Source organism: Lepisma saccharinum, chromosome 30 (genome assembly GCF_977018435.1).
Source record: "Lepisma saccharinum chromosome 30, izLepSacc3.1, whole genome shotgun sequence".
In the NCBI taxonomy this organism is placed as follows: domain Eukaryota; kingdom Metazoa; phylum Arthropoda; class Insecta; order Zygentoma; family Lepismatidae; genus Lepisma; species Lepisma saccharinum.
This window is the reverse complement of record NC_139258.1, coordinates 2,207,801-2,224,544: the sequence shown is the minus strand read 5'-3', so window position 1 is coordinate 2,224,544 and position 16,744 is coordinate 2,207,801. Positions and strand designations below refer to the sequence as shown.

The following is a 16,744-nucleotide window of genomic DNA, read 5'->3' as shown; positions in this document are numbered from 1 at the left end:
AAACGCCGAGTTAAAACATACCTGCAAAAAGTTTTCGGAGGTCGCAATTCTATAACAGCGTCCAAGGCCGAAACTAACCACCACTTTCTCTTGCGAATTGGCGCCGCAACCTTTGTCCTTGACAGATAACCAGTTCCAATAGCCTCTGCCAGGCTGCAGCACCCATTTTTAAACCTTCGCCCATATTTAGACCTTCTCCTCTATATATGTAATCCTGGTACTTTTCGAATCTACGTATGTACAGTGTGTTTTAAAGTCCTGCAGGATTCTAAAGAGCTATTACTTTAAAGATTTATTACAACGAAATATTGTTTTTTTCACACAGAGGAAGATTTACAATTTTGTCATGGCCACACTGCTGAATAACATTTGTGCAGGGGTCTCACTTATCGCACTACACTTGAGCAACCTTTTGTTCTGACGTCACGGGAGAAGGTTTTTTAATTTTAGGTTAAATGCCTACATTGTTAGGTTACGCTAGCTATGTTTAGTTCTCTTAGCCTAAATAATAATTTTTCATTGTATTTATGCTAATGGAACCTAACCTAACCTCGTAAGCATTCCTCGTCTGACGTCAGAACACAAGGTAGCAAAACTGTTGTGCGATGAGGAAGACCCGCGTGCAGGTGATCACGCGATCATGTGATTCTAAGATGGCGTCGATGCAAGAAAGAGCTCAGTGCGTGTTATGGCTTGCAGAGTTAAAATCTTGTGTTTTAATGCGGAGAAGGTTCCAAACAACGTTTGGAATAACACCTCCTGCGGATACAAGTATTCAGGGATGGTACGAAACGTTTACCCTTTACTCGGCCAATGGGTCACATGTGACCCATAGAAAATATAGGCGTGGTCGTCCGATGGGTCACTGGTGACCCATCGTGCTGATTAAAAGGTTCATGTGCTTTTAACACCTTCATACTTGTATGTGAGGTTGTAAACGCTGACAGATGTTCAGATAAAACTTTGAAATGTCATGTGGAAGACATGTTACGTATGACGCTGGTGCGAATTTTAAATTTGAACACTTATTTGACAAAAAATGTTATAACTCGTAGACTATTTGACCAATCTACTTCGGGTAACTTTTGTGTTGCAGCTAAATCATCAGGGTACGCAACGGTGAAGGAATCAAAACGCCAAAGGCAATAAGACGGGTTGGGTGGGCCGCGGCCCCCAAGTTTCAATGAAAAAATCATAAAAATGGAGAGTTTGCCCCCTTTCCCCCCGCTATTTTTGGAAGGGGACGCAAACTTTAGCCTTATTTTCAAATAATGGTCCTTTCTCAACCGAATTAAAGTCATTTCATGTTCCTGGGTGCATTACATTATAGAATATGTGAAAAAATCTCCCAATTATCGCGTAATTTAAACGTTTCTCCTCCATAACAGCCACGACAACACGCTGCTATTTCGTACTACTGCTGAATGTAAACAAGGAGTTATCCTACTTAGAGCGGCCATATTGGAAGCGACACTAGGTGGTAATTTTTATCGCGAATTGCAAGTCCTATTAAGGTACCACCAAATAAATTAATCTGCTCACGTCCATGATTTTGTAACGTGATGTGTGTGTAAACATTTCCCACTGCTGTACTTCTCTCCACGCAGGTATCATAGTGGATGTGGTAGACAAGGGCACGAACGGGATGCTGGTGACGTCTGTGGCGCCAGGTGGCGCTATCGACAAGGACGGCCACATAGCTGCCGGGGACTACCTGCTGACGGTGAACAACGAGGGCATGAGGAAGATCACCAACTCGCAAGCCAGGGCGATTCTCCGAAGGACGCAGCTTCTCTCCACGGATATAAGGTAAGCTCAGTTTTCTCTGGAACGTTGCCACATTTCTTTGGTTTTAGCTATCGTGTAAGTACAGAATGAGAGACTCAGAGCCATCTGGAGTCTGTTCGAAGCAACTGATTGCGGTGGAACTTTGTATATAAACCATGGAGAAGCGAATGCTGACGAAAAATTATTTCAAATGTTCACCACCAGGCGGAAATGTGGCGCTAGGAATTAAAATTTCCCCACTCAATCATCTGGCGCCCTTTCCAAGAATCGGACTGCGGTGCAACTTGGTATAGAGGCTAAGGAGACGATTTGGAAGCAAACGAACGCTAACGAAGAAAAAAATAGTTCACATTTTCACCACCAGGTGGAAATGTGGTGCTCAAAATTAGAATTCCCATACTCAGAATTCTCTGGAGCCCGTTTAAATCATCGGATCGCGGTGAATCTTGGTATAGAGGCTATGAAGACCATAGGGAAGTGAATGCTGATGATATAATAATTAGTTCAAATTTTCACCACCAGGTGGAAATGTGGCGCTAAAACAACAGTCAGCAATTGGACGCCGTTAGTTGGTGGTGAAAAATTGAACTAAAGTTTGTTCATCAGCATTCGCTTTCCCATGATCTCCAAAGCCTCTGCACCAAGTTTGACAATCCGATGCCTTGAACGGGCTCCAGAGTAATCTGAGTGGGCTAACTTTAATTTGGCCACGTGGATATTTGTTTATTTTAACTTGATTGTGAATCGTCTGTTTATAACTTTTTTAGAATGCTGTACAGCTTTACCGAGATAAGAAACCACCCCCCCCTGCAAAACTCGCGAACAAAGTACACAGTCATTTATTTCCTGCTTTCGCTTTTCCTTCACTTGCCTCCATGATTCCATATTTACAGGGCGAGTCAAAAGTCAGGTTCCATATCGATTTATAGGGATTATGGGTTAATTGTCCATGAATGGTTGAATGTCCAGTTTCTGGTGCATGGATAAGTCGCTGTGATCCCGTTGACTGGCCACCGCAGTGTCCAGACCAATGTATTTCTTCCTTAAAGTTACTCGCCTACTCAGTTAAGATTCAGAACATCCAGCATCTGAAGGAACGCACTGTACAATGTGCAGACTTGATTATGCTGGACGTTCTGCAAAATGTTCTGGAGAACTGGAAACGTTGCACTCGCAAATGCATTGATGTTCAAGGTGCACACATTGAAGATATACTATAAATCCGTATGTAACCTGACTTTTGACTCACCCTGTATAACTTTTCTTCCTTGTATCGTTGTCAAACACTTCAACAATGTTAATTATTTCGTCTCTTCTTTTACTGTGTTCATGATAGGACCTCCCCGATGATGTTGTGCTAACGTCTTCTCCTTGTAATCAAGGGATCCGCATGTGATACTCTGTTGAGACACATTGAACAATGGTTTGGATCCCACTTTAAACTGTTGGACTTTCAACAATTCAAACAAATTCAAATTCCCCTTCTTGATGATGCAAACGTTTAGCACTAAATGAAGGGGGCGACAATGTGTTGAAGATATCGGCAGGATTTCATGGTAATCAGCTGATTGCATCACCCGCAATTCCTTCAGTCACTTATAAGTTAATAACTTATACATGCAATTTATGTAATATCCTGATAATTCAAGATTAGTTCGAAACCCGTCTCTCTCCACTAGGAATAAAACAGGATCTTCCCGATGGCGCAGTGGTAGCGTAGTCGCCTTGTAATCAAGGGGTCCCGGGTTTGATACCTTTTGGAGACACATATAGTGGTTCGGATCCCACTTTAAACTGTAGGTTCAGTCCCGATTAGTGCATACTGTGCATAAAGTGGACTAAAACACCAAATCAAAATCAAAATATTGGCTTCAGAAACGAAAAACCAGGGCATTATACAGGGTGGGTCAAAAGTCACGAAGGGGTTATAACTGTGAATAACTTTTTTATTGATCATTAGTTTCCAATGCGATTTCACAGACTTGAAGACCAAGGATGGGAGATTGCTTACACTGTACTACTTTGAAGATGATGAAGCCAATGCAGTAACGGTGCATGGTGATTGATATCGAAACATGATTGATACAATTGTGCGTCATGCAGTGAAGAACATGCCTGAGATGTGGTTTCCAAAAGATGTGGCAACAGCACACACGGCACGTGCCTCAATTGGGCTTCTGAGGACCATTTTCGGCCATCGCATCATCTCGAGAAACACTGACATCAACTGGCCCTCCCGTTCGCCTGACCTCACTCCGCTTGATTATTTTCTTTGGGGCTTTCTGAAGGACAGAGTGTATGTGAACAAACCACAAACATTACAACAGCTCAAGGACAATATTCGTGCAGAAATACGGGCACTCGGACCAGAAGTATTGATCCCTGTCATGCATCATGTGCTACACAGGGCCCGTATCTGTGAGGCCCATAATGGCGGACACCTACCTGAGATTATATTCCACACATAAGTGTAAACAATCTCCCATCCTTGGTCTTCAAGTCTGTGAAATCTCATTGGAAACTAATGATCAATAAAAAAGTTATTCACAGTTATAACCCCTTCGTGACTTTTGGCGCACCCTCTATACAGAAGCAGAAATTTTGTACATTTTAAGTTGCTTCCTTCCTCCAGTTATTGAATTCTATTCGCACATAGATACAAAGCAGAAATTAAGGGCATCTGGAGAGTTTTATCCAGGGAGAGGTGTGAGCAATGCATTCCTCTCTCCCTCCAAAATAAATACTGCTTTAATTTGAAGTTATGTTCCTGGAATGATCTGTACCAGTTCTTACTTATAATCATTGAACGGATTTGTATGCAGTAAAATTGTGCTAAATATGTAAATACTACATATTTAGTTATTTTCACCAAAATTTGGATTTAAATATGGACTTAAAATTGTAAAAAATTGCCTTTTTAGTAATATAATACACTACACAAGCTACATAATATACAGTACGCTTACATTGACATTAGGGTCAAGTGCCCATATTTCGGATACTAATTTCAAATTAGATTTTCATTACCTAAATATAAACAAAATAAGCCATAAATGTGTTGATAAACATTGAACATATATTTATTAATGTTTCTGAAAGTTATATTAACATTTATAAGAAATACTTGGTATATTTTATGAAACAAAGAATTGCATGCATATTTTTAGTCTGACAAAAAGGTTGCCTAATTTCGGATAGGGTTACTAATGAGTATTTGGAAAGGTGCACAATTTCGGATAGTCGAAATTAGGCCCGTGTAGCATCCGAAATTAGGAAACCCAGTCGCATGTTCAATATGGCGATTCTGTGCGTTCCCCCTCTGAAATAATGTGACTGAAACTACGTAATAATGTTTGCTGAATCTCAAGATTATATAAAATTTAGACAGAAGTGAGTAAATACTAAACTTCCAGTTGTAGGCCTTAAGTTTGGATGGTGAAATATTACATGAAAACTCCGGAAAAGTCAGAAATATCAGCCACACACTAAAGAAACATTGCTCAAGGTCACGCACAAGGGTGAAACTTTGGAACGAAGTAGCGTGTTAGTTGGCACTATCTGCACTTCGGCGATGCTGTTCTAAGGTGGAAATTTCTTGGTATCCGAAATTAGGAACCTATCCGAAATATGGGCACTTGACCCTAATTGTAAATCAACGCAAAATGTATTTCATTTTCTGTTTCCAAAACAATGAGTAACACAATTTTGTTGAAAGTGTTCGAACGTGAATTTCCTTCTGTCGTCTCTTAACATGGATTTATATTGACTAAAACTGTGTTTAGTATCGCAAGAAGTGAAGGGAGTGGTGTATTTCAAATTTGCAATGTCTGCTGGAGATAACGTTGCCAAAATTACGTTTGTAACAACCAGGAGCCGATGCTTGAGCCCTCATTTTCTATTGTTGACAACAATTGTAAATAAACAGAAATTTCAAGTGTTTTACAATAGCAAAAGCAAACCATTTGAGGTGTAAAATTATTATTTTTATTTTATTATAATTATTATTATTATTATTGTTCGGATGACAAAACTTTTAATTAACGCAAGTGGAGTTTACAAAAAGGTCTGAAACTTTTGTTTGTTTAATGTCACCTCGGACTTTGTCAAATATTCGCAAGAAATCCATCCAACTCTTTCGGACATGTAGTTCTTGCGCGAATATGGGATATATGTTGAGAAATGTTTTGAAATTTGGAAATAATATGCAAAATTAACTAAAATAGGTGCCAAAACCTAACATACCGGGTGGTCCAAAAGTCCCGGAACGGTCACATATCGTGAGAAATACACATCGAATCGGAAAACGAAAAAATACGTGTTTAATAAGTGAAAGAAAGCTATTCAATGATATCACACTTGATTCCCCATCCACGCCCCCTGGGGGTGGGGCGGGGGCAACTGTGAAATTTTAAATTGAAACCCCCATTTTGTATTGTAGAATCGGAAAGAGGACTTCATTCCGAGTCCAACGAGCTAGCAACCATCCTCCTAGCGCAATTAGGAACGGAGATATGGCGATTTTAAATTTTCGCCCCCACCCCAAAAGTGAAAATTTCATAAAACCCAAAAAATTTTCAAAGGGACGCTCGTTTAGACCCCCCCTTTCCATATACTCTATTGAAAGTTTTTGACGTGCAGATTCCGAATCTGCAATGGCTTTCACTCTAGCTCAATTAGGGGCAAAAGCATCCCTTTGAAATTTTTTTGGGTTTTATGAAATTTTCACTTTTGGGGGGGGGGAATTTAAAATCGCCATATCTCCGTTCCTAATTGAGCTAGGAGGATGGCTGATAGCTCGTTGGACTCTGAATGAAGTCCTCTTTCCGATTCTAAAATACAAAATGGGGGTTTCCATTTAAAATTGCAAAGTTACCACCTGCCCCATAAGTGCCAATTCCGGGACTTTTGGACCACCCGGTAGGTATATGGAAAATGGAACTGGAATTTTTCGAGTCTATATACCATGATGTGCAAAGATAATGCATAATATAATTGATATCAGCTTCATACATAAATACGTGTTTACATATAAATTCGTTTCCTGATTATAATTATATCATTTCTTTATAACAATAAAATATATAAAAGTTTACTACCAAAATCCTTTGCAAATGTATTTTATTTCCCACTGGATGGCATATTTAGTGATGGAGCATAGATTATTTTAAATCCACAGTTAGGCTCATCATGACTAAAACTGCATTTTAAAAAGTAACTTCAATAACTTGACGAAAACCTCATGGTTTTTGGGGTATTTTTTCTTCCAAGAGGGTATAGTGCCTGGGATAATTGCACATTGATTGATTGATTTGCTCTATTTTACCTCACTTCTTGTGCCACTTTTGGCTAATTTTCAAAGATGGGGATGAGTGATGATATGATGAAATTGATGGAACCTAGGACTCCTGGTGTCATAGCGTGATGTGTTAACCACTCCACTACAGGGATAATAGCACACGAATGTCAGTTCATGTATAAAACAGTGTCCATCATACAGCTTCTGTCCATTGCTTGAACTTGAACACCGAAATTCAAAAGTTTGTGGTTAATGCTTTCACATGTAATCAAGGGATCCAGAGTTCGATTCCCAGTTGGAGAACATTTGATTGGTTCAAAATTGAATGTTAATCTATAAGTTGATTCTCTATTGCCTTTCCTGTGCTTGAAGCAGATTTAAATTTACTTTGGCATGTATTTTCAACACACAGTACACCCTTACATTTATTTCTGTATTAGCTGATTGCCCGGCATTGCCCGGGTATTTATTTATCCCAATCTTCTATTAGACAGGATAATAATGAATTCTAACTATAGTGTAAAATGTAACTAATTTTATTTACAGGTATTTAACCCACCCCTCCACACAAGATATTACCCTTGTAATATACAGGGCTCAAAAAGTCACTTAACACCCTTGGTAAAAGGCCACTGCAGCGTGCAACGTGGAAATGGTGATGACCAATCGTCACCAGGCCAAGGGGGAACCACATTGACGCCACCCGCACGGTCGTCAGCCATCTTGATGTCCGCCATCTTGAATTCAACTTCAGAATTTTAAATGGGAAGGGGTGATATGATATATCAAATCAGGCTAGAATTTCAAATGCAATGGTGAAGTTTTTTTTTATGTATCTTTAACCAGTAAAAATTTAGGACTGAATTCTTGTACCAATTTGCTCCTTTTCGAGGTGTTAGAAAAATGCCTTAAAATTTGTTTAGCACATCGGTAACACATCGAGATCAAAGTGACGTCTAGGGAGAGAAGTTCGCATGCTATTGCACAAGATTTTAATCGAAGACTTCCACGAAGATCTGCGCATTATGAATAGTTGTCGCGAACAATTACCAGTGTGACGCTTCCATTGAATTAAAAGTCCTTCACAAGTGACAAGGCTAATGTTTATGTTCATAAGGAAGTTCAGAATATTCTATGCTTTTTATCTGATAACCCATTTTCGACAGATCAAAGCTGAATGGTTAGTGCCGGTAAATTAATGGTGTGTCGTGCTGTGTGGAACACGATTGGTTAGTCAATTTTCCATCAACGGAACCTTAAATGCTTAGGGCTACTTGGATTTGTTAAATAAACAGGTTTTTTCATCCTTGCTTATGGAAGAAGGTACTTTTTACAGAGTTTTTTTTCAATAGGAACACCAGAACACTATGGGAACGTTGTGAAGCAGTTTCTGTCCAAAGTTATTTTATCAGATGACAAGGGTCGCATATTCTGTTTATGAACTTCCTTATGAACATAAACATTAGCCTTGTCACTGTGAAGTACTTTTAATTCAATGGAAGCGTCACACTGTAAATTGTTCGTGACAACCATTCATAATGCACAGCTCTTCGTGGATGTATCCGATTAAAACCGTGTGCAATGGCATGCGAACTTCTCTCCCTAGACATCACTTTGATCTCGATGCATTATCGATGCACTAAACAAATTTTAAGGCATTTTGCTAACACCTCGAAAAGGAGCAAATTGGTACAATAATTCAGTCATAACTTTTTACTGGTTAAAGATACGTCGAAAAAACCTTCACCATTTCATTTCTCGTGAAATTCTAGCCTGATTTGATATATCACCCCCTTTCCATTTAAAATTCTGAAGTTGAATTCAAGATGGCGGACATCAAGATGGCTGCCAACCGTGCGGGTGGCGTCAATGTGGTTCCCCCTTGGCCTGGTGACGATTGGTCATCACCATTTCCATGTTGCGCGCTGCAGAGGCCTTGTACCGGGGGTGTTAAGTGACTTCTTGAGCCACCCTGTATAATGATACTAAAAGCTTGATTACATGTCATCGTGAATGTCACCATTAGCTTAGCGACCCCGAAAACTATGGTTTCCACACTAATGTAGGTAATTTTTTACATTTTATTTTCCTCCTCTTACCCCCCATGGCGATAGGTTATGAACTTGGAGTTGAACGGCATTGGGAGTGTCATTATTCATCTTAGCGACCCCGAAAACTATGAATTCCACACTAATATCGGTCGTTATCGATTATTTTTACATGTCACCCCTTCCCACCCTCACCTCTAGGGGTGTCTAACCCTCACAGTATTTGTTTCCAGATTGTAGTCATATGTGTACCAAGTTTGGTTGAAATTGCTCCAGGCGTTCGAGAGTTATGCCAGAACAAACATACATACATATATACACACATACATCCATTTTTATATATTAAGAAGATTAAATCGGAATTTGTATATTGCTTATTACTGTTAGAATCACCAGTCATTTGTCTTCCGTTACTGCATTTGAATGCATGAGTTCTGTGCTCTCCTTCTGTGGCGTGAAGCCTTAGATGTGTTTGGTAGAAACAGGCCGCACCGCAAATAGGATTAAGTGTTCCCATAAACCGACAGGATAGCATTTCGTCAAACAGCTCTCAGAAATGCGTTGGTGAAACGAGTGATTTACAAACTTGTGTAGCTTTAATTTGCAGGTAACGTTTTTCCTTTATACTCTCTGCATTCAGTTGTACATTCATGTTCTTTTGTATATTTGAAGGTTTTACCTTGCCAGTAACTGATTTAAACAGTAGGATGGAACCAGTTCCACTTTGAACCATACAAATGCCGATACTGTTCCTGGTTCCCAATATTGATATTTATAAATTTTGATGTATAAGGTTTTACATGGAATTATATCATTTCATTCGGTCAGAATTTTGATTTTAATATGCATCAGTTGTATGAGGTATTAATTTAGTAACAAAATCCATTTGTCCCATTTTTGTTGCAAGACTAGTAAATGTTTTACATTTCCATGATTTTGAGAATATGTAGAATCCGTGAAATTGCTGTCTGGCAAAGTAGCTGGATTGTAGCAAAGTATTTGCCACTATTGGTGATTAATTCTGATAATGAAGAAGTTGTTTAAGTCAATTTTGTAGTTATTTATTATTAAACTAACAACTCGTTTGAACCAGTTTCCAAATTCAAATACTTAGGAGTAATATTAACAAATGAAAATTATATTAAAGAGGAAATAAAAAGTAGGCTTAATTCAGGAAATGCATGTTACTTCTCTCTTCATAAACTTTTGTCTTCTCCTTTACTATCTAAGAAATTAGAAGTTAAAATATACAAAACAGTAATTTTGCCTGTGTTATTATATGGATGCGAAACTTGGTCTCTTACATTGAAAGAGGAACATAAATTGCGAGTATTTGAAAATAAGATCCTTTGGAAAATCTTTGGACCTAAAAGGGATGAGGAGAGAGGTGACATAATTTGTATTCATGTCCAGATATTATTAGAATAATTAAATCAAGAAGACTTAGGTGGGCAGGCCATGTGGCACGAACGGGAGAGGAAAGAGGAGTTTACAGGATTCTTGTTGGGAAACCTGATGGTAAGAGACCTGTAGGAAGGCCAAGAGGAAGATGGAGGGACAACGTTGAGATGGACTTAAGGAAAATCGGTAGGGATGGAAAAGAGTATATAGAGATCTTGCTCAAGATAGGGAAAGATGGAAGGCCTGTGTTGCTGCAGCCATGAACCTTCGGGTTTAAGAAGGCTAGAGAGTTAGTTAGTTATTATTTATTATCTTGGTTTGGTTTGAGTTGGTGTTTTAAGTCCACTTTATGCACAGTAAGGCTAATCGGGACTGGACCTACAGTTTAAAGTGGGATCCGAACAACTTGTGCCTCCACCGGGTATCGAACCCGGGACCCCTTGATTACAAGGCAATGACGCTACCACTGCGCCATGGAGGAGGCCCTTATTTATTATCTTAATAAGGTTGCAGTTAAACCATACAACAAGCCATTGATGCCATTGCTCATTGCAGCCGAGATGTGGCCTTTGGTATAAAATCAGAGAAGGCTAATAGATAGTTTACCTCGTGATGACGAAAGAGGTGAATTTAACCATTGAAAGGATTTCCAAATCTATGTGCTAGTGTTGCAATATGCAGATAGGAAAAGTGTTTGAAACTGAACACACATAATCTAGCACATGAATGTGTATTTCCCTATGTACGGTGATTTATCCTTCATAAGCAATAAATTTTGAAAGTTCCCACACATTTACTTCCCTTGTGGTAAAGAGTAAAACAAGGTTCAATGCAAAGTCCTGGCTCTCTTCGACATTCTAATCAACAGAATGCAGTGTTTTTCTCTATTGGTACAGGAAATAAAAATTGTACTGTTCCATACTAGCAATGTTACCAAGAATAAAAATAGAAAACAATTTCTTTGCTGTGAAACGATGCCTTGATGCATGACAAAAGAACTATAATGCCATTTGATGCAACAATGCTAACAGATATGTGCAAATAAGAAACCAAGCTAATGTTTAACAGTTGGGCTGAAAAGTTCGTAGGCTGACTCATAGATGGCGTTACTAGAATTTAATCCATGTGATTTTTACTTAGTACTAACCTTCAAAAGATATGTGTATAAATTTCACAGCTGCCGGATAATTAGTTCGTGAGATATAGCATTGTGACTGAAGCAGCTTTTGTTATTGTGAAAAAATGGATAAAAAAGAATTTCGTGTGTTAATAAAGCATTGCTTTTTGGCGAAAAAAAATACTGTTGAAGCCAAGGCTTGGCTTGATAAACATTATTCGGACTCTGCACCAGGAAAATCAACCGTTGAGAAGTGGTTTGCTAAATTTAAACGAGGCGAAATGAGCATTGAAGACGATGCACGCAGTGGACGCCCCAAAGAGGCTGTTACCGACGAAAACATCAAAAAAGTCCACAAAATAATTTTAAATGATCGTAAAGTGAAGTTGATCGAGATAGCCGAGATTATTACATAGCGCTGTTGGAGCGTATAAAGGATGAAATCACGAAAAAACGGCCCCATTTGAAGAAGAAAAAAGTGCTGTTTCATCAAGACAATGCACCGTGTCACAAATCAATGAAAACGATGGCAAAATTATATGAATTAGACTACGAATTGCTTCCCCATCCACCATATTCTCCAGATCTGGCCCCCAGTGACTTTTTCCTGTTTGCAGACCTTAAAAGAATGCTCGCTGGAAAGAAATTTAGCACTGATGAAGAGGTAATCGCCGAAACTGAGGCCTATTTTGAGGCTAAAGAGAAATCGTACTATAAAAATGGCATCGAAAAATTGTATGACTGCTATAAACGTTGTATCGCCCTCGAAGGCAACTATATTGAATAATAAAATCGAATTTTGTCAAAAAAATATTTTTTACTATGTTAACCTACGAACTTTTCAGCCCAACTGTTATTTCAAATAATCCTTCAGCAATGCGGTATGAAAAACTTAAAAGCCTACTGTGCAGTGCCACTATTGGGCAACCATTCAAAGAAGGTAATACGTATGACACATATATGCATCAAAGGCACACAGCTACAACCCCACATGACACATATATGCGTCACCGGCAGTGAATGTGTTAATCACTGGTAAACACTAACATTGGTGCTGGAGATCATTATGGAAACAAGGGGGCATTGAGGACTAGTGCAGGGGACTATATTGGGGAAGGGGGAGAATGTAATCATCAGCATGGTAAGGGAGCTATTTTTTCTAGCCCTATACCATCATAATAGTGTATCCTCTTCAACTACCAGTGCTGGACACTCTTGGTATAGCATAGAGAATTCTCGGACAGATATGGGAGTGTACGAGGAGGTACCCAAAAAAAACCTGAATTTTGTCACCTTGTTTTATTTTGACCGTACATGTACATGTTGTAGGTACATTCAGGTAAGCACGTCTACTCTAGTCACCTTGCCCATGTGCTTTAATGCAATCGTCCTAATGTTTTTCCCACTGTTGAATACAGTTTCGAAACTCCTCTGGCGCAATACTCTTCAAGGTTTTGTCCGTAATGTCTTTGACCTCATTGACGTCATGGAATCGCTTCCCTTTCACATTCCTCTTCATCCGCGGGAACAAAAAAAGTCACAGGGTGCTAAATCGGATGAGTACGGGGGATGGGGCACAAGCACAATGTTGTTCTTTGCCAAGAACTGTCGCACTGACATGGCCGTGTGGGCTGGGGCATTGTCATGGTGCAGTAACCACATTACACTTCTCCACAGTTCTCTACGCTTCCGTCGCACACTTTCACGCAATCTTCTCAAGACATTCAGGTAAAATTGCTGGTTCACTGTTTGTCCTTGGGGAACAAATTCCCTGTGGACAATCCATTCACATCAAGGAAACATATCAACATTGTTTTCACATTGGATCGAACTTGACGTGCTTTCTTGGGACGTGGTGAATTGGAGTCTTCCACTGGCTGGAGGCTTGTTTTGATTCAGCATCGTACCCATAGCACCAGGACTCATCCCCAGTCACAATTCCTTTGAGAACATTTGGGTCCTTGTGCAGTTCAGCCTTCAAGTCGCGACAAACATTCACTCGATTCTATCTCTGCTCCTCTTGACAGCAAGCGAGGCACAAATTTAGCAGACACCCGTCTCATCTTCAAATCGTCAGTTAAAATTCGCTGGCAGGTACTCCAGGACAACTCCACTTCTTCAGAAATTTGCTCGATGGTCTTTCGACGGTCTTCTCGAACTTTTCCAATGTATTCTTCATTTCTGCCTGTCGAAGGATGGCCAGGCCTTGGCAAGTCTTCAGTTGACATGTCGCCATCTTTGAACCGGGAAAACCACTCGTAGACTTGTGTCTTTCCCAAAGCAGCTTCATTAAAAGCTTGGCAAAGCATAACAACAGTCTCAGCAGCCGTTTTTCCCAACAAGAAACAAAATTTATCACAGGTCCTTTGCTCCTTTGTGGTCTGCCATCTCAAAAACCACTCAAAAATCACCAGACTCTTGCCGCAACACCACAAACAATGCAACACTACGAACGAACCGCTCAGCACAGAATAATGCCAACTTGCAGATTGATGCAAGATATCCCATACTAATGACACCTAGCGGCACAAGCTGTAACTACATCGGTAATCCATGCAACATTATGATTCCGTTTTTTTTTTGGGTACCTCCTCATAAGTGCGTTTGCACAAACCTATAACATCGGTGGCCTCTTCTGCCTCAATATCATCAGCACCAGAAACCAACTGGAGTAAATGGCACAGCTGTACATGAAGTCCTACACGATGGTTCCCGGAAGGACCATCAAACGGTCGGTATGCAGCCAGAGCTTCCCTCAGCAAATCGACAGATGGATCCAACCCTTTGTGCCTCAGGCAATGAAAGAGAGGACACGGACCAAGCTATAAGTTTTTGCTGTTTCAAGGAGGAACTTGTTTTGAAGCTGACACAGGACCCATCTGTGCCTTCAGCCGGGTTTTGTCCATCACTTTGTGCTCTCCCTCGAAGGTATTGGCCAGAGCCCCGATTCTGTCAGTACATATGTAAAACTTGCTGCCAGCATAGGTGTTGTAGTGAAAACTACCCCTACAAAAGAACAGCATGTCTCACACCGTGGCCAAGCTGGTTAAGGCATCATGCTTTGGGCTCCGGCTGTGAGATGCACACAGGTTTGAGTCTCATAGGGAAAGCTTGTGGTAGTCCGAAGGGGCTAAGTCTGGTGAGTATGGAGGGTGAGGCAAGAATTCCCAGACTAGTGCAGAAATGGTGTCTCTGAGATTTCAGCCTATCTATGGGACCGGTGGCCATCCATTATGGTGCAGAAATTGGGGAACTACGAGTGAGTAGCGTAACTCGGTCACGGAAACCTGCAACAATAAGTGGGGGTTTGTCATGCTGACCACACGTCACCCTGTAACTGGTTGCATGATCTCCCACCTCGTCAGGCAGGAGTGAGTAGAATCAGGCGGGAGTGAGGCTGGCAGTCAGTAGGTAGGCCCAGACCCTCACAGGCTGTTGCGCCACGGGATATTAAAGAATGGCAAGTGTGCAAACACGCTAAGGAGTGACCTCCCTGCCAGAAGTTTCTACTGTTTTCAGTAGACAGAATCTGCTGTTATCAGCTGAACTCTGCTGTGTCTCTCGGAAAGCTACTGAAACTCAATGGTTTCCTACTGAACATGTTCAGTAGGCCTACTGTACGTTTACGGTAGAAGAAATACAAGTGAAATATTCTCATCAGTATTACACAGCGGCAGCTCAAGGGGCAGAGCCACTGTGCCATGGCACTACCCTCAGAAGAAATGCGTACATAGCCCAAGTATTGTTAAATTAATACATTGATAGTTTACAGACAAGGAGATTCGAATCTTGCAATCGGTCAAGCTGACGTGACTAGATATGACCAGCCCCAACCTCCTCACTGCATCGCCAGCTGTTTCGTACCCTCGACGAGGCAGCAGTCCGCGCCACCCAAGAGCTGGCCTAACCAAGTTGAAACACGTGAGAAGTCTCGGCGAGTAACATTTCCACCATGAACCGGGAAGAAGTTGGCAGGGGGTGGTGTTAGCCAATGGGGTTAGCCCATAAGGCACCAGCCGTGCTCGTTTTCGCTTGGCACAGCGAGGAAACTTTTGCAGTGTTGACATAGTTGCCATCTTCAGAGATAAGTCGCTAAATACGATGGATTTGTAAGACCCATTGGGGAATTAATTCTTGAAAAAGGTACCATCTACTTTTCTGCCAACTTTTGGAGAAACGAACCTAGTATTTTTCCAAAGTTAAATGAACATTTTGATAATAGATAGATGCGCCTAGAGGGCCATCCAGACTTTTTAAAAATATCCTATGGTGATGCGAGTTTTCTTTGGCATTTCGACAATTTATTTTTACATCAAATGTCTAGAATATTTTCAACATTCGGTTGGAATACGTGTGCATGGGGGAGGAGAAGGTGAGAAGATTTGTTTTCCCTTCCTCTTGTAAATGTGTTTTTAGTGAAGTGTCCTGTAGTGTATAAAGATAGGTTAGTGAGTGAAGATGAATCGTATTAGTGTGTTATTACTTAAACCCACACTGTTTTCCACGTTACCAAGCGAGGATAAATGTCTTGGCCTCAAGGAGGGAGCGGGGGCATTGGAGGGTTTTTTTTTTTTCGATTTCTTTATCACGTTGGCACTACCCATCATACTTGCCGCCGGTCACCACTGGTATTACATGTAATATTGTATACAGTGTATGTAACTCAAGTTGTGGCTGTAAACTTAACTTTTAACTCCTCCTGACTTACAATTTTTGTTTTTATATTTATTTGAAAATCTAAACACAGTAGATGTTTCAAAACACCTATAGATCTACTGAAAACAGTAGACAAAATTTTCATCAGGGCTTCTCTGCAGGTACTCAAATGTCGGCGTTTGTTCTACTTTTTATACACCAGACTCCTTTTTTGCAGGCTGATGAGGCTCTGTCACATGGACCGACAGCCAGGATCATCCTCTCTAGAGTTTGTAGTGTGTGATCCATATGTGTTCGTGATTATCCCTTCAACTATCTCATCACCATGCGTCCCCATCGTCACTATTAGTCAAAAGCTACAGAAAAGCAAAGTAAAACAAATCTTGAAATCGTATTTGAAAGATGTTACTACAGTAAAACTTCTCCTAACAGACACCT

At 40.4% G+C, this 16,744-nt stretch overlaps 1 protein-coding gene across 5 annotated transcripts in view; it reads left to right on the top strand.

The window, feature by feature from the left end:
* The window catches only part of LOC145981803 (multiple PDZ domain protein-like), a 963,820-nt gene that overhangs the window by 496,987 nt on the left and 450,089 nt on the right, over positions 1–16,744 (top strand). For all 5 annotated transcript variants that reach the window (XM_083115230.1, XM_083115226.1, XM_083115228.1 and 2 more), the window contains one exon: positions 1,608–1,809. In XM_083115230.1, the coding sequence (XP_082971356.1) occupies positions 1,608–1,809 (202 nt within the window). The remainder of the gene's footprint in view (positions 1–1,607; positions 1,810–16,744) is intronic.